Genomic DNA, 25,670 nt, shown 5'->3' on the forward strand with positions numbered 1-25,670 from the left:
GATGATAGATTTAGCAAGTTACCGCGCGCAAATAGGCTCGTTTCGTAATATTCGGTGTTATATTGTGAATAACATAGTGTTGTATAAATTAGAACAGTGCTGCTTTTCATGGTTTATTGTACTTGCATCGTTACTAATTATTGGAGGTGTTGAGTTGAATCCTGGTCCCGAGAACGTTACCCTCGACGATGTGTGGAGAAAGCTCGAAAAACTCGAAAATTTGGACGTTATGATGAAGGATTTGAGTGAGCTAAAAGATTCGTTTACTCAAATTTCGCGTAAAATTTGTGAAGTTCAGAAAGATGCTAAGTTACAAAGTGATAAAATTGCAAACCTTGAAGACGAGAACAGTTTCTTGCGTTATAAAGTGGACAGTCTTGAAAATCATTCCCAGCGTTCTAATTTGTTATTCTTCAACATCAAATAAGATTATAGGGAGTCACCCGCACAAACAGAGACAATTATTACAAAAATTATTATGGAAGTGATGAGAGTTAAAATTCACCCTATGGACATTGAAAGAGTGCACAGGCTAGGCAGAAATAAAGGTAGAGATCGTCCTATTATTGTCAAATGGTTGAGCTTGAAGAAAAAGTTGGAGGTCCTTCAGGCAAGGAAAAATTTATTTCGAACAAAAATCAGTATATCGGAGGACTATTCACAGAGAGTGAGGGAGATAAGAGAGAAGCTGAGAATGTATGAGGAGCGGATGAGAAGAGACGGTCACTCTTCCACTATCAGATTTGATAAATTAGTGATTGACGGAAGATATTATACACTCGAAGAAATTGGAGAGATTGATCGAGAAAACGGTTTAGAGAGACCTGCATTAGGTCGTGACCTGAAATAGGTCATTAGGACGTGACCTGCAATAGGTCACGTTCCAAAATCCAAGAAGCTGATAACTTTGATGCAGATGCGAAAAATTCAAGTCGGCTCCCGGGCAGCTCTGGACCACGGGGATTTTCTCAGGAAAGCCAATCGCAGGAGGTTATCGCTGAATCGAGTTCGTTGTTTTCTCAAGGCGATGAGGGCCAGTCTCAACACGAAGTTTGCACCGATGATGGCCGTTTCCAGCATGGTAATGGCGATAACGGCTCCAGTGTGGTGGTATGCGCCGCGCCACCCGCGGAAAGATGCTCACCCGATGATGAAGTTCAGCCGAGGAAAACAGCAAAGCGAGCAGCAAGCAATGCTTCACCCAATGATGACGGTCAGCTGAGAAAAACTTCGAAGCGAGCGGCAAGCAACGTATCGGGCCCGTTGGCGGGTTGGCTGGAGAGTGGCAGATTACCCAGGCAAGCAGTTTCCAATGAGAAGAATCAGTCCCAGGCAGGTGAGTTGCCGCAATCCTAGCAATCACGTCAAAACTCTCAGAACCTCATAAACTCTAATTCAAGTGATTGTATAAACTTTTTTAACGTTATCCATTGGAACAGTCATGGATTTGGAAATTTCTATAATATGCACAAATCTCAAATTAATCTGTTTAATAATTACTCTTTGATATGCATTAGTGAAACATGGCTTTTAAACTCATTACAATACATTAGTGGTTTTGATGATTATAATATTTTATCAGTTCCGGCTTTAAAATGCGATATTAGAGGTAGGCCAAGTGGAGGACTTGTAATGTTGATAAAGAATAGCTTTAAAACGAAATTGATTACTGCTACTGATTCTCTACTGCTTGTTGAGTTATCTAATGATATGCTTAGCTGTATAGCTGATCTAATTTACATAAGGCCAAATGAGATTGAAAAATCATTGAAAGGTTTGCAGGATTGTTTCTATGAAAACGAACAATTATTCTCCACTCTACCGGTTATAATAGGAGGAGACTTTAATTTACGTATAGGTTCTCCCAATCAACATGTAGATAGCGAAGTATTTGATAATTCCTCACTGTGGGCGCGGAGAGTTGTATTGGATGAATGCTTATCACGCTATGCAGGTAGACTTGTCGATATCATGGAAGAGAATCTGTTTATAGTAGTTAACGGTAGGAGTGATAGTGAAATTCACTTTTCACAACTCGAATGGCAGTAGTACTATCGATCAGATTTAGGTTAATATTCAGGGGATCGAATGGGTGGAGGATATGATAGTGTCTGATTCTATCTTTTCTTCCTATCATTTGCCGTTGTTTTTAAAAACTAATAGAAGAATAGCCAAGTCGTTCTTATCAACTGATAACTGTCAGTGGGCGAGAGGGTATCGATGGAGAGAGGAATCTGGTAGAGAGTACTCGGCTTCCCTCTCTCAATCGAATGTTATTCATGATAAAGAGAAATCAGGTTATCTTTAAGCGATAAGAAAATCATGCAAAATAGTAATTCAACAATAATGAGAATTCCTTGGCAGAAATAAAAATTATAAAGCGGCTTATTCATTATTGGCAGATCATGAAAAATAAAAGTTTGCATGTACATTTTTAGGTTAGAATTTTTTTGTTTTGTTCTGATGAATCAATCGATCTAGGATCAATTGACAGTTCTTTGAATCAATACATAATGAATCAGCTGACTGTTCGATCAATCAGTATGAATTGAATTGTAATTTTACTTACAAAATATATATTATATACACCAGGGAAGGTTTATATAAATAGATAAGGACAACTATTATTGTTACACGATCATTTATTGCAATCTAAAAAAGTATGAAAACCAAGAGTACACAAAGCTCACATAAAAAATTAAATGTATATCATTTCATAGCATTATATATCGAGATTTATTTATTGGAATAATCTAAGACTATTACTTAACTTATGGATTTAAAAAATTTTATTTATCTTTGTATAACAAAGTCAGGAAAACCCTGAATCTTAAAGAACCAATTACATTGAGTCTTACTAAGATTAGAAAGCCAATCAGAAGGAAGCTTATAAATCATTCAAGGAAGAGATGAAACTTTTCTAGAAATCACTCTCTCTGGCTTGTGATATCGATCTGTGAGGAGCACATGGAGATTAGGCTTCTTTCTTCCTATTAATTTTTAAAATCATCAAGCCAATCCCTTTTTAAATGTGAAGTATATGTAATTAATGATTGATTATTTGTGAACTCAGTGTTGCTAAAGACTTCTTAACTGTAATTTATTCCCGTAATTATATTTTTTAATACTGATAGAAAATTATAAGAAATCTGGACCATACACGAGCCCAGCGGAGATGAAAGGACCCGGCTAATTAATTATTGGAAATAATTAATTTATTCTACAAGACCTTCAAGAACATCATCATAGTGAGTGTGCAGAATTTGTCTTAAATGAGCTCATTTTAAGAAGGCCTTTAGCAGTGAATTGGGGAATTGATCAAAGCACTATATAAATTTATTCAAGTTTAAGAAATTTGAAACGTGTTGAATGCTATCATATCTTCTCTATACTTATAAAAGGTTAAGCCCCGACAGACTGAAATCACACCACAGCCCAAACTACTAAGCCTAAAAACTTGAAATTTTGCACAATTGTTCATGGTAGCCTCAAAACATCCACTAAGAAAGGATTCTCAGAAATTTGCCCCCCTGAGGGAGCTGGGGCCCCCCCAAAATTTCGTACTTTTAAACCGCTCATTTCACAGCAAAGTCATAAGGAACGTTTTTGTTCAGCTATGAAAAAAACTTGGACCTATGCAGAAAAATTCCAGGAGAGGGTATTTTTCGAAAATTTTCATGGAAAGTCACACTCCAGCCCAAACTACTTAGCCTACAGACTTAAAATTTCGCAAAAATATTCTTCAAACATGCTAGATGCGCACTAAGAACGGATTTTGAGATATTTTGCCTCTAAGGGTTTCAAAGGATGAAAAAGGATCTAACTAAGTAATCTTATGAACATGGTATGGTGAATGCCATATGGAAATGAGATAATTTTTTTATTGACATGTGATATTCTTACATATGTTGTAATAATTGAAAATAACAAAATAATATGATAGAAATTCGAAAAAGAACATCTGTTCTATTATTGCATTCTACCTGATTCCACTTAACCTCAATAATATTGTTCTGATAATTGATCAATATGTTTAATAATATTATTATCATTATTATCAATATAATAAAAGTATTGTTTTGATAATTAATTATTATGATGAATATAATAATAGTATTGTTTTGGTAAACAATATTTTCATGTTTAAATGTTTAATGTTTAAATGTTTAAATGTTAAATGTTTAAATGTTAAATGTTTAAATGTTAAATGTTTAAATGTTTAAATGTTAAATGTTTAAATGTTAAATGTTTAAATGTTAAATGTTTAAATGTTAAATGTTTAAATGTTAAATGTTTAAATGTTAAATGTTTAAATGTTAAATGTTTAAATGTTAAATGTTTAAATGTTTAAATGTTAAATGTTTAAATGTTAAATGTTTAAATGTTAAATGTTTAAATGTTAAATGTTTAAATGTTTAATGTTTAAATGTTTAAATGTTTAATGTTTAAATGTTTAAATGTTTAAATGTTAAATGTTTAAATGTTTAAATGTTTAATGTTTAAATGTTTAAATGTTTAAATGTTAAATGTTTAAATGTTTAAATGTTAAATGTTTAAATGTTTAAATGTTTAATGTTTAAATGTTTAATGTTTAAATGTTTAAATGTTTAATGTTTAAATGTTTAAATGTTAAATGTTTAAATGTTTAAATGTTAAATGTTTAAATGTTTAATGTTTAAATGTTTAAATGTTAAATGTTTAAATGTTAAATGTTTAAATGTTTAAATGTTTAAATGTTTAATGTTTAAATGTTTAATGTTTAAATGTTTAATGTTTAAATGTTTAATGTTTAAATGTTTAATGTTTAAATGTTTAATGTTTAAATGTTTAAATGTTTAAATGTTAAATGTTTAAATGTTTAATGTTTAAATGTTTAATGTTTAAATGTTTAATGTTTAAATGTTTAAATGTTTAATGTTTAAATGTTTAAATGTTAAATGTTTAAATGTTAAATGTTTAAATGTTCGTTGAAACCAATTTAAAAGTATATCATCATAGACGAATTCTATTATTTATGTATTATTATAATTATAAAAAACTATATAATAATTTGGAACAACTTCGAACCAGGAATTTCACCATATTTAAAGCTTTAAAGTTGGACACAGTGACACCCCCATTCGGCGTATTGGTTACGTCACAGGATCGGACCAATCCCGAATTAATATGTAAATTTGGCAAGATAAAATTTGGAGAAGAAATTGAAGTGAAAATTAGAAGAGGAAGACTCGAGGCCATTTTGCAAGGATCATCGGTAGGATGCAGACCTAGTCCACGTACCTAATTGTTTAAAAGCTTTAATTTCTGTTTCATGTAACTTAATCTTCGTTTTCTGTTTTTTAAAAAGTTGTTCCAAAGTTCCTATAATAATTGTGATATCAAGATTTTAAATTTCATTTAAATAAACCCCTAAATTATATCAGTGAAGTCTGTTCAACATTTTTCGCCACGTGGAAGGACCCAGCCGGAACGATATATTCTACGGCCGAATATATTTCGAAAAACCAAAAAACGGAAACAAAAGTCTACGTAAGTTGTCGAATATAAAAGGGGATCCCCATAAATCTGCGAAAATTGTACAGCGCATAAATTCGTTCAGTTAGAAAAGTCATGACTATAGTCTTAAGGGTACAAAAACTTATCATAATTAATTTTTATAATATTAAATACATTTAACTATCCACGCTGTACTTAGCTAAAAGGTCTATTTTCCTTAGGCGAAACCACACCCTGAGAATAATTTCAATTGTTAATTTATTCTATTTTTGAATCACTATTTCATATTAACTTGTTTTTTCTTGTTTAACTAGTTCAGTTTATGACCCTTTCCTAAGGGCTACTATCCATTTCATTTTGTTTAATTGAAGAATACCGAACTTTCTATATAATATTTATAAATTAAAGATTCAAATCTACTATCAACCAATATTTATTTTGTATCTATCGAAAATTATTATTCACATAATTTGTTCATTAATTTATTCCATATTTGCTGTAACAGTTTATCTATCAGAATATATCCATATTACCGTTTTGTTAAACTGGATTTACTTCATTTTACCTCCAAATTCGTTCTTTCTCGACTGACATACATTGATCATTCAGGACACGTCCTGTTTTGCAATAGTCAGACAGTAGCGAGTATAGTATCTATCATTAGACTATTATCTATCCTGGTGGTAAGTGGTGGTCGTTTTTCTTATCAAGTAATAAATTCTGTCATTGGGAGTATCCCACAGAATCAAATAGTAAATCGACTCCCACCGGCCTGCTACACCGAGGTGAAGTGAATCCCGCATCATCAGCCGATCAACGTTGAAAAGAGAGGTAATAGATCGTATAGACAACGTTAGAATTAAACTCGGTGCTCGAAATATTTACTATTTTGGTCCAGCACTTCGCTACATAACCCATAGTATTTATCAGAGACCTGGTTCGCATGGATTTGCCATTCTACCTGTTGTTTCATACGGTCTAATATCTTTCCAAATTACGGCACAAGTATTGGATTCTGGATATATTGGTCATCACTTGGAGAAAAGGTTCACTCCAAAGTTACTATCTCTGTTGGATCATAGTGACAACAGGATTTATTTTCAGCAGATTCAAGTTGCACTGTATTTTATTATTAAAGTGAATTTAATTCCACCTCACTATATTATAGCCACCTACCATATTAAGTTAGAGTCTCAGATCCCTTACTTCGGCTACCTTTGTAGACCGTCAAACCCTCTGCTGTGCAAATTAACTTTTTCAATTTGTCCCATCCATATATTAGTCATTCTGCTTCAATACATCGACCTAAGTAATATCGACAATTCGATTAAACAAACATCAACCGATCTAACCTACAAATATCTATCATTGAATCATAACCTCAAATATTACAACCGTTTAATTATCTTATTTAATCAGACTATTCTAATCGTAAATCACTTATTCATTTTGCGTCCTCTTCTTTCTACGGAACAAAACAGTGGGGCATTAAATGTTGAGGAATATTGCCCATGATTTATGATTGTAGTTTTGGTTTAATTGGTAAGTGTTTATAATTATCAATTTTAGTGCATGTTCATGCCCCTCCCAGGAGCAGAACATGACACATGGCGCCCAACTGTGTTAGCCTCTGATGAGACCCCTAGGCATGTACAGCTACACCATTAGATTACATAATTATTTCACTAGTACCCAGAAATTTTTTCAAACTTTGGATCAATCCCAACTTGTCAAACTTAGCCTGAATATTCATCATAACAATCCTAATCAAACTAGAGGGACACAGAACCCCAATTATCAATAAGCCGTGCCCTGTATGATCAATGCGGGTAAAAGATTTGTCAACTAGTGATGAATTTTTAGGGGAGAGAAAGAACGAACTTGAGATTGAACAGATCAATTTTGTATGTGGACTGAACCACACGAAAATTATAAAACAAGAAGGTTTCGTATCCTACCTCACAAGAAATTGCTATATGTTAGTACTATATGTCCTATTTTTATTGTTAATTTTTAATGTTTATATGTTTACCTCGAACAATTGAAGGTCAACGTGCACTGAATTATCCTCTAGTCATCTCGCGGCACTAATCACTGTGATAAATATTTGTTGTTCACTCATCTCATCACTTACATCATTTTACACGAATTAGCATCGATTCACTTGTCTGCTCACATACTACTGAATTACTGCTTGAATTTCGTACTATTATCCGCGGATTTATTGGTTCACGATGGACAACACCAATCCAGACTCGTCTGTTTCCCATCCGGACGCACATCATTCGGAGCCAGTCACCAGCGTTGCTGCAATCCCCGATGCGTCAACCCCGCCGACCACCTCGTCTCCGCATACCGCTCCGCAGATACCTAAAACAGAAGAAACATTAGTACAGGAAGACACCCATAGACCTGCGATGACGGCACAAGAATTCGCCATTCACAGGAGAATCACGGAGAGGCTGTCTCGGATGCTAGCACAGATGGACAAGGACAGCGAAGAGAGAGCCAGGGACCGAGAAGAAAGAAACAAGGACAGAGAAGAAAGGAAACGTAAGTGGCAGGAAGAGATGGACAAGGACAGCGAAGAGAGAAAAAGGGACCGAGAAGAATGGGAGCGTAAGCAGCAGGAAGAGAGGGACAGGTACAGAGAAGAACAGAAGGAAAGGGAACGTAAGCGGCAGGAAGAGAGAGAAAGGTACAGAGAAGAACAGAAGGAAAGGGAACGTAAGCGGCAGGAAGAGAGAGACAAGGACAGAGAAGAAAGGAAAAGGTACAGAGAAGAACAACGAGAATGGTTCAAGCAAAAAATGAGAGAGAGTTCCCAATTAGAGAACCCAACTACAACCACTACGGAAGAGGCTGAAGCTAGATGTGCAATAATAGCAACAAAGATTGCTGACATGCTCGGTCTGGAAAAGTCAGAACATACTGGAGCAACTAAAGATGTGATCGTGAAATCGGACCAAGTCTCTAACAAACTCGGTACTACAACGGAAGAGACGTCCCAGATCACGGCGCCAGCAAGCAAATACGATACAAGCATGGGGGATAAACCTACCCAGCATGTCTATGTTGAAGCCGACCCGTATCTCGCCGAAAACCGAGAAGAGCCGGAGGACGCCATCCATCAATCCGAGGGACAGCCCAGACCGTCGACGGCTAACAACAATTCAAACCAACAACATCAAAGGGAGAACATAATAAACACCGACCCGGAACAGGACCGCAAACCGGAGAACATAGAAAAAAAGTCCAGTCCCGAGGATAATGTAGCCATGGACGTAGACCAACCCATGAAAATTGAGGAGGTGCAGAAGCCCCTAGATATGGATATAGACCTTCCCAAAACTGATGGTATTAAGCCACAGGTTGCGTCCTTCAAGGAAGATGTTGTAGTGAAGCCTCCTGAGGACGTCGTTTGTAAAAATGAGGATGTTGATGGTGAGATTAGGAGAGGTGTGAGGAAAGAGGAGGAGACTGCTAGAAGCAACTATGAGGAAGAAGTGAGAAGAGAAGAGGATAGGAGCAACTTCAGTGAAGATGTTAGGAAAATAGAGGAGAATAACCTGACTAACAACGACCAATCCTTCCAAACCTGTCTACCCCTCGAGATCACCAGCACCAAAACGGAAGGGACATCCCAGATCATGGCGCCAGCAAACAACTACAGTACAAGCATGGAGGATCAACCTACCCAGCATGTCCATGTTGGAGCCGATCCATATCCCGCCGAACACAGAGAGGAGCCGGAGGACGCCATCCACCAGTCTGAGGGACAGCCCGAACCGTCGATGGCCGGCATCACCAATCCACCGAAGACACCTCCTGTAACAGATAAAACCGGCAAACATCATAACCTGTCACATTACCACAAAACAAAAGCAACAAACTTCAAATACACACAGCTACTCTCAGAAAATAAGTGCAAGCCTACAAAGTCAGCAATACCAACATCCAAACACCAACCAAGGAGATTAATGTTTGGAAAAAGGCAGAGACACACCAGGCCTAAACAGCGACCAGCCGCCGAGAAGGAGTTTAGGACGTGGGACCAGCCATACGACTTCAGGAGGAATAGGAGGAGGAATCAGCATCGGAAGGCTAGGAGGTGGAAGAAGAGAAGGAAGAAATGCACGCGCCGACGGCCCCATGCCCGTTTCAAACCGCACCGCCAGAAGGACGCACAGACAATGGACAAGAACCACTGTGAAGAAGCCTACCAGATGGACCACAATGATCGACCCCAGGATGAGGGACAGAAAGCAACTGATGGCATGCATAGGAGGCACATTAGATTTAAGCAAGCCGCTTATCTATGTGACCACCAAAATCGGAAGGATAACTGGAATAGACCCGAAAATAAAAGAAAGGAAATCATGGATTATTGTTACTGGAAGGAAAATAATATGGACTATCAGATGGAATTATTGGATATAGAAATGTGTTGTGTGAAATCGAAAAGATTAATGAGTTGTATGTGGGAAATGAAGGTACCTGATTATTGTTTGTTAAGAAATTGTAGTATGAAATGGAGAAGAAATGTTTTAATGTGCTGTATTATGTTTATTATCAGCGTGGCTGCGGTATTAATGAAAGGTTGTGATATTGATATGATGATGTTATTGTTAAAGATTGTGATGCTGTTATTGAGAAAATTTATTGATAAAGTGAAGATTAGTAATTTGATATTTTTTATTATTATTGTAAGCATGATGGGAAAATATAAATGGAAAACTGGTATAAGTTGGTGTAGTAAACACGATTGGAAAGCAGTGAGGAAATGTGATTGGAAAAAATCGATGAATGGTGGTAATAAAACAAACAAATTATATAATTACAGTAATAGAGTAAAAGGAACAAGACAGATAAATATTTTGAACCGATACCTGAAATACCGGGGCTTCAAATTTATGAAAAAGAATTATCAAATAGGAACAAGCTTACCCAAATAATACTGAATGAGGGACGGCGGAGTAAAACTTCAAATTCAACTTCATTAAATAGCAACAACAACATAGTAAGCATAACCTGAACATGTCTCATTTCATCTCGTATTGGAGTATTTAAGAAGCCAGCATCTATTGAAAACTTATTTATCATCATTATATTACACGAAAGATCTTCAATCAAGACAACTTTAAAGAATATTCAGCTTTACTGAAGAATTTTACACCACACAACATCGTCAACACAGATCCAGTCGCAGTATCAGCCTAGCTAACCTAAGAAAAAGGTACAACAGCTACGGATGTAAACAAGCGTAATGAAAGGATAAATAAACATTAGTGGTTAGCAAGATAAGTAGGCATCAATCCAACTAGAGATGATAATGAAAGTAAACAATTTTTTATGCCTGTAATACTCACCGAGTAAATATTATGATATTTTGTCCACAACGAGGCAAGGTCGAGTTCCAACTCAAACCAAAACAAAGCTCCATGGACATTGTTACAGACCTGGAAAAGAAAATTATAATTAAAAATGAAGCCGGATAAATTTGTCCAATTAAGAATCTGTGCACAAATTATAAATATTATTAAATGAAATATTGATGATATTAAGTTATGCATTTAGCCTGAAAATACAGGAAATTGCTTCGAGATCATAAAAATCGATAGCCAGCTGTAAGCAAAAGTAGATATTAAGCAGAGGTACCAACTTCACAAATGCCAAAAATTGTAAAATTGTTCGAGGTAATATAGTATTTATAAATGTATATCATGTAAAAAACCAATGAGAAAAACCAAAAATAATTTTATGTTCATCATAATATGTCTATTTTATGTTATTGCATGGAAAAAGAATTAGATATCGACCCATAACCTCAAAGATATGAAGTCATAGTTCAAAATTATGAAAAAGAATCGATTTGTCTAGTCTGTACCAAATTTAAGCATATAATACCTACTGATTAATGTAAAGTTAGCCAAATTTAAATGTTATAAACGTTCTATGTCTATTTTTGTGTAAAAGCCATCCAGGACAGGCGGTATCTAATGAAAACATCAACTCAGTACACATGATTGCTCGAAGGAAAAGTAGCCGGAAATTAGCTACTCGATGTCGACTAACTGTTGAGGTCACATCTATGTTTTAAACATTGCATTGCATGGCGAAATGCCAAAAATCTATACTTTGAGGTAAATGTATCACTGTATCATTTACACTCACCTTTGTAAAGAGATCAACCTGAAAAAATCAGCTTGACTCTATCTAATTCATAGGAGACTAGAGGGACAGACCTCACTCCTAAAGGTTACTACCAATGGCCTGCGTGCCATTAAGGGGTACCTTATCACCTTAAGTTGCACCGGATGAGTCTGCGCACCATCTAGGGCACTTTGCACCCGTTTTGTGTTCGATGAACCAAAAATTTGCTCAGTTAATTGAGACCAGCTACGTAAGATAGCAGATACCGAGTCAATCATTTGGTACTTGAGTAAATCGAGCCTGCGCGCTCATAGATCCTGTTCCTGTATCATAAACCCGCCGACTCAATTTAGAGGGACTTTTTTGTGACGTACCAATGATCGTACAGCCCTCAAAATACAAAATAAATTTGTTCATAGGCTAGTACAAGAACGGAATAGCTTCTATCACCGTAGAAACATATAATCTTATCTGAGGTCGATAGACGATCGCTATCTAACTTACCAGGCAAGAAATAAATAAATCTGTAATTGTATGCCTTCCAAAAAATTAGTCAATGGAAAAAACCATATATGTTTATATGCCAATGGATTAGAACGGTAAAGTTATATTTGAAGGTTAGTTTCAAAATGTAAACATAACCCCGAAACAAACCAAGGCCAGCTCATTAACAAGTAGCAAATTGAGAAGGCAGTTCAACTAAACATCGATCAAAGAAATAATATATTATTAAATTTTTCATTTTATACTTTCGTTTCTAGGCCAAATAAGCCCGAATATTTATTTATTTAAACTACAAAGAAAAATATACTTGTTGAAAATATATGAACAAACTAGCTTAGCCATATATAACGTTTGAGGGTCGATATACTAGCGTATAAAAAACAATATAAACAAAAAAAATAGGAAGAAATATTTATTTATTATGTTATTCGTTATTGTTATAAACATATATATCTTTGTCTACTGTATCTTATACTAGCATGTCTATGTTTTATAATCATTAGCTGTTCGTTGAAACCAATTTAAAAGTATATCATCATAGACGAATTCTATTATTTATGTATTATTATAATTATAAAAAAACTATATAATAATTTGGAACAACTTCGAACCAGGAATTTCACCATATTTAAAGCTTTAAAGTTGGACACAGTGACACCCCCATTCGGCGTATTGGTTACGTCACAGGATCGGACCAATCCCGAATTAATATGTAAATTTGGCAAGATAAAATTTGGAGAAGAAATTGAAGTGAAAATTAGAAGAGGAAGACTCGAGGCCATTTTGCAAGGATCATCGGTAGGATGCAGACCTAGTCCACGTACCTAATTGTTTAAAAGCTTTAATTTCTGTTTCATGTAACTTAATCTTCGTTTTCTGTTTTTTAAAAAGTTGTTCCAAAGTTCCTATAATAATTGTGATATCAAGATTTTAAATTTCATTTAAATAAACCCCTAAATTATATCAGTGAAGTCTGTTCAACATTTTTCGCCACGTGGAAGGACCCAGCCGGAACGATATATTCTACGGCCGAATATATTTCGAAAAACCAAAAAACGGAAACAAAAGTCTACGTAAGTTGTCGAATATAAAAGGGGATCCCCATAAATCTGCGAAAATTGTACAGCGCATAAATTCGTTCAGTTAGAAAAGTCATGACTATAGTTTTAAGGGTACAAAAACTTATCATAATTAATTTTTATAATATTAAATACATTTAACTATCCACGCTGTACTTAGCTAAAAGGTCTATTTTCCTTAGGCGAAACCACACCCTGAGAATAATTTCAATTGTTAATTTATTCTATTTTTGAATCACTATTTCATATTAACTTGTTTTTTCTTGTTTAACTAGTTCAGTTTATGACCCTTTCCTAAGGGCTACTATCCATTTCATTTTGTTTAATTGAAGAATACCGAACTTTCTATATAATATTTATAAATTAAAGATTCAAATCTACTATCAACCAATATTTATTTTGTATCTATCGAAAATTATTATTCACATAATTTGTTCATTAATTTATTCCATATTTGCTGTAACAGTTTATCTATCAGAATATATCCATATTACCGTTTTGTTAAACTGGATTTACTTCATTTTACCTCCAAATTCGTTCTTTCTCGACTGACACACATTGATCATTCAGGACACGTCCTGTTTTGCAATAGTCAGACAGTAGCGAGTATAGTATCTATCATTAGACTATTATCTATCCTGGTGGTAAGTGGTGGTCGTTTTTCTTATCAAGTAATAAATTCTGTCATTGGGAGTATCCCACAGAATCAAATAGTAAATCGACTCCCACCGGCCTGCTACACCGAGGTGAAGTGAATCCCGCATCATCAGCCGATCAACGTTGAAAAGAGAGGTAATAGATCGTATAGACAACGTTAGAATTAAACTCGGTGCTCGAAATATTTACTATTTTGGTCCAGCACTTCGCTACATAACCCATAGTATTTATCAGAGACCTGGTTCGCATGGATTTGCCATTCTACCTGTTGTTTCATACGGTCTAATATCTTTCCAAATTACGGCACAAGCATTGGATTCTGGATATATTGGTCATCACTTGGAGAAAAGGTTCACTCCAAAGTTACTATCTCTGTTGGATCATAGTGACAACAGGATTTATTTTCAGCAGATTCAAGTTGCACTGTATTTTATTATTAAAGTGAATTTAATTCCACCTCACTATATTATAGCCACCTACCATATTAAGTTAGAGTCTCAGATCCCTTACTTCGGCTACCTTTGTAGACCGTCAAACCCTCTGCTGTGCAAATTAACTTTTTCAATTTGTCCCATCCATATATTAGTCATTCTGCTTCAATACATCGACCTAAGTAATATCGACAATTCGATTAAACAAACATCAACCGATCTAACCTACAAATATCTATCATTGAATCATAACCTCAAATATTACAACCGTTTAATTATCTTATTTAATCAGACTATTCTAATCGTAAATCACTTATTCATTTTGCGTCCTTTTCTTTCTACGGAACAAAACAGTGGGGCATTAAATGTTGAGGAATATTGCCCATGATTTATGATTGTAGTTTTGGTTTAATTGGTAAGTGTTTATAATTATCAATTTTAGTGCATGTTCATGCCCCTCCCAGGAGCAGAACATGACACCCTGAAAGGGAAACTATTCATTTTATCCTATCTTTTAGTGAAATAACAATGATTTCTGCGTTGAATAACATCTTTTTTGACAACAAGAATCAAACTCTTTGTGAATTTAGATATGACCTACACTTTAGATTTATATAATTCTATTAATTGAAGTAATGGAAATTGAATTACTTTTTTCAGTCAGTTTATGATTAGTTGATGAAATTGATTATCAATGAAAAAAATATTATAATTTTATTAGTAAAGAATTAGTTGAATGAATTGTCGATGTACTGAGTTTTTGGTCAACAATAATTTAATATTGGTATTTATCCAATCATTATTTTTTTCAGAAGTTATTTAATTTGAATTAGGAAATATTTATAAGCTCCTATCAATTTATCATTCGTAACAATGAATTGTTCAAAACATGAATTTAATCAAATAAAAAAATGGCTCATACTTCTGTATTCATGTTCGCATGTTTTCCACTTGTGATGGATAGCCAAAATATTGTATGGCGAGCTGCACGGCGAATTGTAATCGAGGGCTCTGATTGGCTGAAAATTTCAGCATTCGGAGTGCGGTGAGGCGAACAGTTAGAACAGAGCCAAGCAGCACGGCGAACGGTTCGGAGTATGGTACGGCGAATGATTAACAGCTGATTTTTAACATTATGGAACATGAGCTCATGTTCACTGAAAGGCAAGATGTTCGGAGGAATGCGCCGTTTGCTGCGCGGTTCGAAGTTCGGTTCGGCATGTTTGGACGCACCTTTAGTTGTTACAGGACATTTATACAGATCGCAGGCCAAAGCAACATAATAATCTATTCTTCTGAGATAATTGACACATGATATTCTAACATATGTTGTAATCATTGGAAAGCTTAAAACAATTTCATCAATCGGCTGATCAAATTGATTTTGCGTTGATTGAGAGCGCAAGCTTGCCACGTGTTTGTTCCATTGTTATATGCTTGGCAAGTTCGGTTCGCGCCTTCTATCATCTGTAAATGGAGTCGCATACATTCCAATTAGAACAGAGCACAGAGGTTTTTTCTTTGGTTAGGAGTTTGTTGATAATTCTTTTTTCAAATTCAAATTTTATTGCCATCACATTGAAAACTTTCTTAATAGACAACAAGATTACAGAAACAAAATGTCAAACATATACATACATTTATTTGTAGCACGGCCAGAAAAAGACAAACTTGAGTACTAGCCGTGAGTTTATTGAATATAACTTAATATATAAATTTTTTGTTAATATTTTGTGAATAAAAATTACGGGTTCATGAGAGATGAGAGTGTGATTCCTTATATTCTATCCAAATGGTTATTCATAATATAGTAGTCGGGGTCATTGCAATCAAAAGTTTTTTATTCTGTATGGTAGCTAATAAATTTCATATGTATTAATTGTCCTTAATGTATCCAGTGTCCATAATGGAAGTAATTGAACTACTCAAGATTAATGGCTTACTGCTCCCTCATAGAATTTATAGTATTTCTGGTGATTGAGCCTGTCTTTTTCAGCGTTGACTATTAATAATAAAGCTTAATTTACAACTAGCTTACCCGACAAACTTTGTACCGCCAATGTATCTCATGTCACACTTGACTTTATTTGGTGAATCATGAAATTCATCTGACAATCAATATTTTCATTTACGTCTCAATACGGACTTCCTATATGCTTAGTCATGCAGCATTAATTATTCCAAAAACATATTATTATTCTCAATTAAATGGTAGTAATATCTATCAGTAAAGTTTTCAATTAAAAAAAAGAAAGGTTAAATCAGTGTTTCAAAGATGAATTCAATGTTTTCATAGCTGTAGATTGTCGATATATGGTCCAGGAAATATGCAATGTACGATGAATCACACAGAATTGCATATTCTTTCCATTTTAGGATGAATATAAGCTAAGCTAAATTCAAAAAAAAAATTAAATTATTCTTTCATTCTTCAGTAATTAATGAATACAATATGAACAACTCTCTTTCATTAGGTGAATAATTTTTTTTCAACATTTTCCAGTTTCTCAATGATAGGGGAGTGATAGGTCTTCTAAGGAACCATTATTAACAGCTGGTACCAATCAACTACACTTCAACTCCAAACTACCGTCTTAATACCAGTACACAATTTATCATAGAGTGACGTGTTTATTACAGCTGGTAACTTTAGATGCCAAATCATTTTATCACAATAATATGATCTTGAATCATGATCATCTTTCCGCTCTTCGGTAGCTGCTCGGCCGAAAATTTCGAAAACATAGGTCTGTAAAATGGATTAATAAATAATTATTATTAGCATTTTTTTATAAATAGATTTTCATTCGGCTCAAACAAAAGCCTCGTCTCTAAATGAAGGTAGAATGATAAGGATTCAGTTCTGTTGTTTTAACATTTTTTTCGAATCACTTCCAAAAGTTCATGTAGTACCTACTAATGTGTTTGAGACACTTCTGGCGCTATCATAGTTTCACCACTATTCTGTTCCTCAGTCCTACCTCTTGCAGTCGTTAACTATATCTATAATAATTATATGAAGTAAAGAGCTTCGGGCTTATGCACGTACGGGATAGGAAAATTATGTTTGACGCATCATCACGTCTGAACTACTGGACTAATTAACTTGAAATTTTGCATATAGATTCTTTATTAACCAAGGATGGTTATAGGCCTATTTTCAATTCTTCAAAATTTCATTACGTCAAGTTTTACAACAGATCCTTGCGAAGCACGGGTTCCTGCTAGTAGTTCATAAGAACGTTTTATGAATTTAATTGATTTATGTAGGAAGCTTTTTTCCATGCACAGCATGAACACAAAAACCCTGAGATTTTTAAATTGTTATTTTTATTAATTATTATTTGCTCATTGATCAAAGCATGTCCTGTTAAATCTACAGACCAAACAGGTTTTAAGTTGTAGAATTCTGAATTGACTTGAAGTCCAAGTATCAGTATTAAATACACATATATATTTTTAAAGCTCACAACTGTGAATGCTAATAAACCTTGTGAGAATTATTAAAATATTAAAGAATTTATCTATATTGGAATTATAGATATAAGAATATCTCATATATATTATTTTATGGGAATATATTTTATGTTTTATGTCAGCATAAAAAATCATAGAAGTTTTTATTATATCCTAACTCATCTCGTGATATACAGTTTGAGCTGTCTTGGTACCAAGAAAAAATCTTCTGCAGCATATAAAATCAGTTAATCAACTAATATTGATCTTATTCAAAGCATTCATTACTTATCATCCTTTGATGATAGACACACTATTCAGCCAGAAAGATCTTACCGATAATTATATTAATAAGTACACAGTATATTTTTTTTTTTTTTTTTTTTTTTTTTTTTAGATTACGTCCTAAAGACTCCAGTCATGGAGTATAAGACAAGTCATGTTATTACATAATAATTCTAACACTAAGTAGTTCAACCTAGTTTAGGTTTGAAAGGAATTCTTGTACACTATAAAAAGCTCTATCAACTAAATATTTTTTAATTTGTTTTTTGAAAATCTTCAAATCATCATTACTTTTCAAGATTTGAGGTAGCTTGTTATAAAATTTCCTACCAATATAATCTGGTTTTTGTTCAAATAACCTACTATTGTGACCCATTATATGATAATCTGCTCTGTTTCGCGTATTATACTCATGAACATCTGAATTCTGGATCACACCACTCGTTTTCACATGCATTACAACTTCATATACATACAAAGATGGCACAGTTAATAGACCAAGCTTTTTAAATAAAGGCCTACAAGAGTCTAACCTATTCACTTTCTCTATACATCTGAGTGCCTTCTTTTGAATCTTAAACACCCTGTCCATATTTTGTTGAGATGAATTACCCCATACTAAAATAGCATACCTAATATGAGATAGTATAAGTCCATGGTAAGCAGTTAACAGTAGTTTTTTATCATTCAGCCTAGCAAGCTGCCGCAGGACAAATACCCCAGATGATATCTTATTACATATCCTCTCAATGTAAGGATGCCATGTTAATTTCCTGTCCAATAAAATTCCCAAGAATGCTACTTTCTCTTCTTGGTCTAATTCATTTTCCTCTACAAACACATTTATTTCTCTATCCTCTACTGAATTATGTTTACTTTTGAATTGTAGGAATTGACATTTCTTACTATTTATTGTTAATTGCCTTTGCTTCAAGAATTGGACAATTGACTGTACTCCAGTAAAAGCATTTATTTCTAGACTATCTAATAAATAATTGTTAAAGATAAGCGATGTGTCATCAGCAAACAACAGAGCTCTGTGATCTTTTAACTCTTTTGGTAATTGGTTCACATACAACAGAAACAGTAAGGGACCCAGAATTGAGCCTTGAGGTACTCCAGCCTGGACCTCCAGTTTTTGAGATTTAATTTTTACTATTTCATTCCCATCCACCTTGGTAAGCTCAACACACTGGTTTCTACCTATGAGAAATGATTCAAACCATTTTAGTTCTATACCATTCACACCTACAGTTTTTAGTATTTCCAATAATATTCTATGGTTCACACAATCAAAAGCTTTGGATAAATCAAGAAATATTGCGGCTGCCTTCTCACCTGAATCTATTATATCTATTAGTCTTTCAACAAGGGATACTATTGCAGTCTTAGTAGATTTCCCTTTCTGGAACCCATGCTGTTCATCACATATGAAATTAATTTCTTCCAGGTGCATCAATAGCCTATTTAAAACTACTCTTTCAAAAATTTTACTTATTACATTTAGAATACTAATGGGTCTATAATTTTCAACTCTTTCAGAATCACCGCTCTTGAAAATTGGCAAAATTTTTCCTTGTTTCAGATCATCAGGGAAAATACCCTGCTCTAGTGAAGTATTAAGGAGATGCAATAAAGGGTCCAGTAATTCATTTTCACATTCTTTTAAAATTTTGCTTGAGACCCCATCCAATCCTACTGTTTTTTTGTTATTCAAATTTTTTATTATTCTTGACAACTCATCTCTTGATAATGGATGAAATTTAAATACCTTTTCAATTGGCTCAGCATTTAATGTAGTTGTATTATAAGTATTAGTGTTCAGTGACTTTTGGAGATTATATGCAACCTGTTGATAATACTTATTGAAAAAGTTACAAATGTCTATACTATCATCCATATAATTTCCATGTTCATCGATTATCCTAGGGACATTAGTAACTGTATCTTTTTGAGCTGCTCTCCTATTTCTATTAATTACCTCCCAAACAGCAGAGTTAAAATTGGTACTAGTTGTTAATATTTCAGCTGTTTTCTTACACTTAGCTTTCCTCACTTCTTTTGCATAGTTTTTCTTTAGACATTTGTATTTGACTTCACTCGGAACATCCCTCACTAATTTAAATTCCTCATAAGCTTCCCTAACAATATTTCTTTGAGTAAGAATATCTTCAGTTATCCATTCATCTACTTTGTTTAATTACTTTTTACTTTGACTTTTTTTATTGGACAGCATACACTAATGTGAAATCTTAGAGTATCAATGAATTGCTTATATTTGTAATTTAGGTTACAACTGTTATAAACACTACTCCAATTTTCTTGAAGCAGTTCCTGCTTCAAACAATTTATATTTCCTAGCTCATATTGCTGAATTTCTTTCACAAAAGTTTTTTTTCTGCTTGGATTCTGGCCCTGCAACTTAACATCTAAAATTTGATAGTTATGATCTGATAGATCTGAGCTACCTAACCTGACATTACAACCTTCTATATTTGTGAGGATATTATCAATAATTGTCTGTGAAGTTCGAGTTACTCTTGTATATTCGTGGACCTTAATTTCTAAATTATTCATATTAATAATATCTCTAATGTCCTCTGTCATTTTATCCTGCCTGGCAAAATCGGTATTGAAATCTCCTACTACTATAACATTTGTGAAACGAGCGGTTGTAATTTCCAAAAGTGTATGGAGCAGCTCACAAAATTTTTGCCAGTCTCCATTTGGTGACCTATAGATACCTAACACTGCTACCTCAAATCGATCATCAATTTTTAACCTTAGTCCCGTCACCTCTAAATCCATCTCAACAGAAAATCTCTTAACAAAATCCAGTTCATAAGTTTGGGTATGTTTAGCATTGCTAGTGAATATACATACACCACCACTTCTATGAGCTATTCTACAAAATTCTGATCTCAGTGAATAGCCTGGAATCCTAACTTGATTTATTTCCTTTATTTTTAAGCCATGCTCTGTGAAAATAACAATGTCAGGATCCTCCTGTTTAAGAAATACTTCTAATCTGTCAATTTTGTTGCGAAGATACTGAATATTTTGATGATAAATACTAAAAACCTTACCATCTTGTGCTACTCTATCTCTAGCATTTGTAGCTATTTCCCTTTCCCTGTTTTGAGCCAATTTACTAAAAAATCGTTATTTGTTTTTTTGACTGTTTTTAAACCAGAGGATTGCAAACGGCTTTCAATCAGCTCTGCCAATCTATTACAAAAGATTACTTTGCCAGATCGATTTAGATGCAACCCATGATTAGTGAAGTTATGTCTTTTCAGCCTTTCATTTAGAAAACAAATCCCCAGTTGTTTAGAATTCTTATTTTTTAGGCTGTTGATTGTATTATGGATTGATTTGTTTGTCGATTGATTGCTTCATTTAATTCTGGCCTATCAAACCTATTAGGAATAGTACTTATTATTAAGTTTGTTTTTTTGCTGAGTGGCACAATTTCCTTGATTTTTTCTGTTACTTGAGGAAGATGATTCAAGTTAGGTTCATTTATATTATTTGAGCCACCCAGTACAATTAGATAGTCATTTTCATCAAAGTCTTTAGTTTGTTCCCTAGCTGACTCTACAACTGCATTAATTGATGCACTTGGCTTGAAAAAACATTGGACATCAAATTTATTTTTTAATCTTTTATCAAGGAGATCACTGCAATCACGTCCATGACTGGACGTCAGTAGCAGAACTCTCCCTTTCCTATCTTTATTTCCCTCAGCTATATTTTTGGTTGCTGTCTTCAAAACCTCACTGTACGTTTTATTTCGACCATTTTCAGAGCATTTCCCATCATTTAGGTTAGATTCTATTTTTTTGCATTTGGACGGAGGTTCTATCATACATTTAGTATTATCAAATTTAGATTTTAGTTTCTTTATTTCCTCCGACATTAGACTACATTGATTTTTAGATTTAGTATTTCTTTTTATGGTCTTCATCTTGTAATTTTATAATCAGTTCCAAGATTTAATTTCTTCTACCATCCCTAACCTTTCTTCCTCAGACGTTTTTAAAGTTACTTCTAATTGGTTTTTTAAATTAGTGTGGCTACTTTGTAGTTGAGCAACTTTTTCGGCTAAAGTAGTTTGAAGAACTGGGGTTTTTGGTTTTGGCGTTTTTGAATTTTGGTTTTGGGAACGCGTAAGTACTCTCGCTATGTTTACATTTCTATTATTAACCTTCGGTGTTTTACTTGAGCTCATCTTCCTATCTAAGAAATTATATTACTTGCAATAATAATAATTGATTTATAAATGATAGGATTTTAATTTGGTTATAGACACACTATTCAGCCAGAAAGATCTTACCGATAATTATATTAATAAGTACACAGTATATCATATAAGGATCCAGAGAACTTCAAGAACTGGCGTTGTAAGTTCCAAGGAATTTCAGAAGGGTAAATTGGTGAATACCTGTATTCATGACAAGCGTTTTAAAAATCAACTAGAAAAAACCATAGTTGGTCTTCATTATTCTCGATTGGATACATGGTTACTGGTAATCCGTCACCAACTATCTTTTTGATTTCCTTATTGGTATTCTTCCAGAACTTCACGGAAGCAGCGGTAAGAATTATTAATCTCAAATCATTGAACCTTGTGGTGATTAACCATATTTGGAAAATTCATGCGTCTACCACTGAGCTAGAGCTGCGGTCTGAACCCAGCATATTTGCGAGCCAGACGGCCTTAACTTTTTGCGAATTTATTTGCAAAATAGGGATTTTAGCACTTGCTCTTATAAATATCAAAAATACCACACCACATATGAATGGTTGGCAGTCTACACCATTACATAAATGTCACCCAACACATGGGGCGAAAATTTACATCATTACATCTCTGAGAGAGTACATTTCCGTAGTGACAGTCCTAGCAGATTGGCTGGTAATTTAATGCAAGCCATCAAAGAAGAGGCCGAATTTTCGCGAATGATTGTTTCTAAATCAAATGCTACGAATTTCAAAAATAAACCTTGGTTTGACCTATACTGTAATAATCTGAAGAGAAATCTACGTACTGCTTACAGAACTGCAAAGGCCAAAAATTTCGATAGGGTTTCATTAAATGTATATATAGCAGCTAAGAATGAATATGAGAGTATGATTAGACAGAAAAAGGTAGATTATTACAAAAGTTTGGAAAACAGATTCAGGAATATTAAAAATGGTAATGAATTTTGGAGTGCAGTTCGCTATTTTAGAAAGAAAAATACGCAATTAAATATGATAGGCTTGGAGGATTGGGTAGTGTTTCTGAAGAATAAATTCACATCAAATTTGATGGAAAATAGAAATGAAATAGCTCTGGCAGCCATGAGTCATCCCCTTCTGGATAGGAAAGTTGATTTTCAGGATTTAGAAGCCATACTAAAAAAAACTAAAAACAAAAAAACTCCTGGCATCGATGGCTTGTCTTACGAATTCTATAAGTCTCTTCCATTTTCCTGGAAAAATTACATGGTAGAATTATTTAATTGCATACTGGATAAGGGTAGAATTCCAACAAGCTGGGCAGAGATGATTTTGTTCCTTTTGTTTGAAAAATACGATAAACTGAACCAAAGAATTACAGGGCAATAGCTATTTCAAACTGTCTGTTAAAAATTTTTACAAATCTGTTAACTGTGCGTTTATCAACCTGGGCAGAGTATTTCCATGTACTTGGCGAGAGTCAGTCTGGCTTTCATAGAGGTCGTGGTTGCATGGATAATATCTTTTCACTTTATTCTATTATTTATTACTATCTCGAATTGAAGCATCAACCCATGTATGGAGTTTTCGTAGATTATGAAGCCGCGTTTGACTCCATTCCTCATTGTAAGCTGTGGCCCAGATTAAGACATTTTGGAGTGAGCGGTAAATTTCTTTGTGTTCTTAAAGACATATATTCCAAAGCTACGGTGGCAGTTGACATAGGTCGTTCCGGTGCCCGTTCAGAGCCAGTTAGGGTCTCAAGGGGCGTATTGCAGGGGGACCCGGCCAGTCCGCTTCTTTTTTCCCTGTACATAGCTGACATGGAGGATTATTTCAGAAAGAAGGGGCTCTCTGGACTTAGAATTGGCAGTGATAACGATATCATTATGCTTCAGTACGCTGATGATGTGGTGATCCTGGTGGATATACGGAATAAATTAAAATGTCTAGTCGAGTACAGTGAGGAATTGGGTTTGAGGGTGAATTCGGAAAAGACCAAAGTATTACCATTTCACAGGGGCAGATTGAGAGCACTTAGGCCCTTTTTTGTCAATGGATATTGTATAGAGATATGTAAAGAATATAATTATTTAGGAGTCACTTTCCAGTCGTAAGGCAAATTTACAGCAATGTGTAGAAATTCCATGAATAAAGCTAAAACTGAGTTCTAGCGAAGGTGAAATCGGATGATTGGTTAGGAAAAATTAAACTATTCGATTCGGTAATCCTACCATCTGCATTGTATGGAGCTGAAGTCTGGTCCATAGGTAGAGAGGAGGCTGTCGAGCGTGTTCAATTATTTTTTCTCAAGCGTACTCTTTTATTAAATCGCGCCGCTCCCGGGTGGGCAGTCAGGATAGAGACAAACCGCTCCAGTTTGAAACTGTATCTTTTTGAGAGGCAGTTGAACTGGCTGTTGAAAATTCTAAATATGAGTGAATCAAGAATACCTTATGTATGTTACAGGGTTCTTTCCCCAATCTGAATATGACAGGAGGGATAATTGGGTGCACTGTATTAGGAGACAGCTGAGGGATATTGGAGTGGAAAGACCAGGGTTTTCAGATGAGTTCGATGGGTTTGATGAGGTGGATTTAAGCAACTCTTATGCTGCTATATTGAATAAATACTCATGGCTGTTGAGAGAGGTGGATAGGCAGAACGCACTGGGTTCTCTTACTTGTCAACGATATTCAAAACTGAATCCAAATTTCATAATAGCAGAGCAATTGACCGTCCCAATGCCAATAAATAGAGTGAGATGTGTTACGCAGTTGCGCATACCAACGATAACTGGTGTGCATTTGTTCTTTAATAATTGTAGAAAGACTAATCTCAATCCGGAGAATGGGTGCTTGGCGTGTGGCTCCGGCTTGGAGACATTGGAGACATTTCATTAATTGTAGAAGATATCATAATTTGAGAATCAAGTATCTGATGAAACATATAAAAAATATTGTTAGTCCTTCAGATCAAGTGTTAGTTTTATTATCAAACCTAAATAGCGAAGAAATAAAAAACGTCTACATGTTCTGTATTGAGGCTATCGAAGAAAGATAAAAGGCTATAGATAGTAATTTATCATCTGCTTGAATGTATATTATATAGTAGGATAAGGATGCTCCGGTGTTTCCGGGCCGGGGTTGCTGGCCGCGGTCGCCTATATCAAATTACTTTTGACAAAGTATATATCATTGTTTTAAGTTATGTTGCTTGAGTTGTTTTTGGAAAGTGATAGTCATTGATAGCCGAATTATTATTGTACTAATATAATCTAATCCGTCGAATTAAAAAAGTTACAATTTATATTATCATTGTGTGTAAATGATAAGTTTAAGTTTTCTAGTCAATAATCACTGTTTCTGGAACAAACGAACTTTCA

The 25,670-nt window shown here is 34.4% G+C and overlaps 2 protein-coding genes across 2 annotated transcripts in view; one reads left to right on the forward strand and one right to left on the reverse strand.

Moving 5' to 3' along the window:
• LOC111045943 overlaps positions 1-25,670 on the reverse strand; it is a 94,604-nt gene that overhangs the window by 52,095 nt on the left and 16,839 nt on the right. The window lies entirely within an intron of this gene.
• The window catches only part of LOC120349638 (zinc finger CCCH domain-containing protein 13-like), a 56,694-nt gene continuing 38,754 nt past the window's right edge, over positions 7,731-25,670 (forward strand). The window contains exon 1 of the mRNA XM_039420116.1: positions 7,731-9,989. Within this exon, the coding sequence (XP_039276050.1) occupies positions 7,731-9,989 (2,259 nt within the window). The remainder of the gene's footprint in view (positions 9,990-25,670) is intronic.

The sequence above is a fragment of the Nilaparvata lugens genome, chromosome 2 (assembly GCF_014356525.2).
Source record: "Nilaparvata lugens isolate BPH chromosome 2, ASM1435652v1, whole genome shotgun sequence".
NCBI lineage: Eukaryota > Metazoa > Arthropoda > Insecta > Hemiptera > Delphacidae > Nilaparvata > Nilaparvata lugens.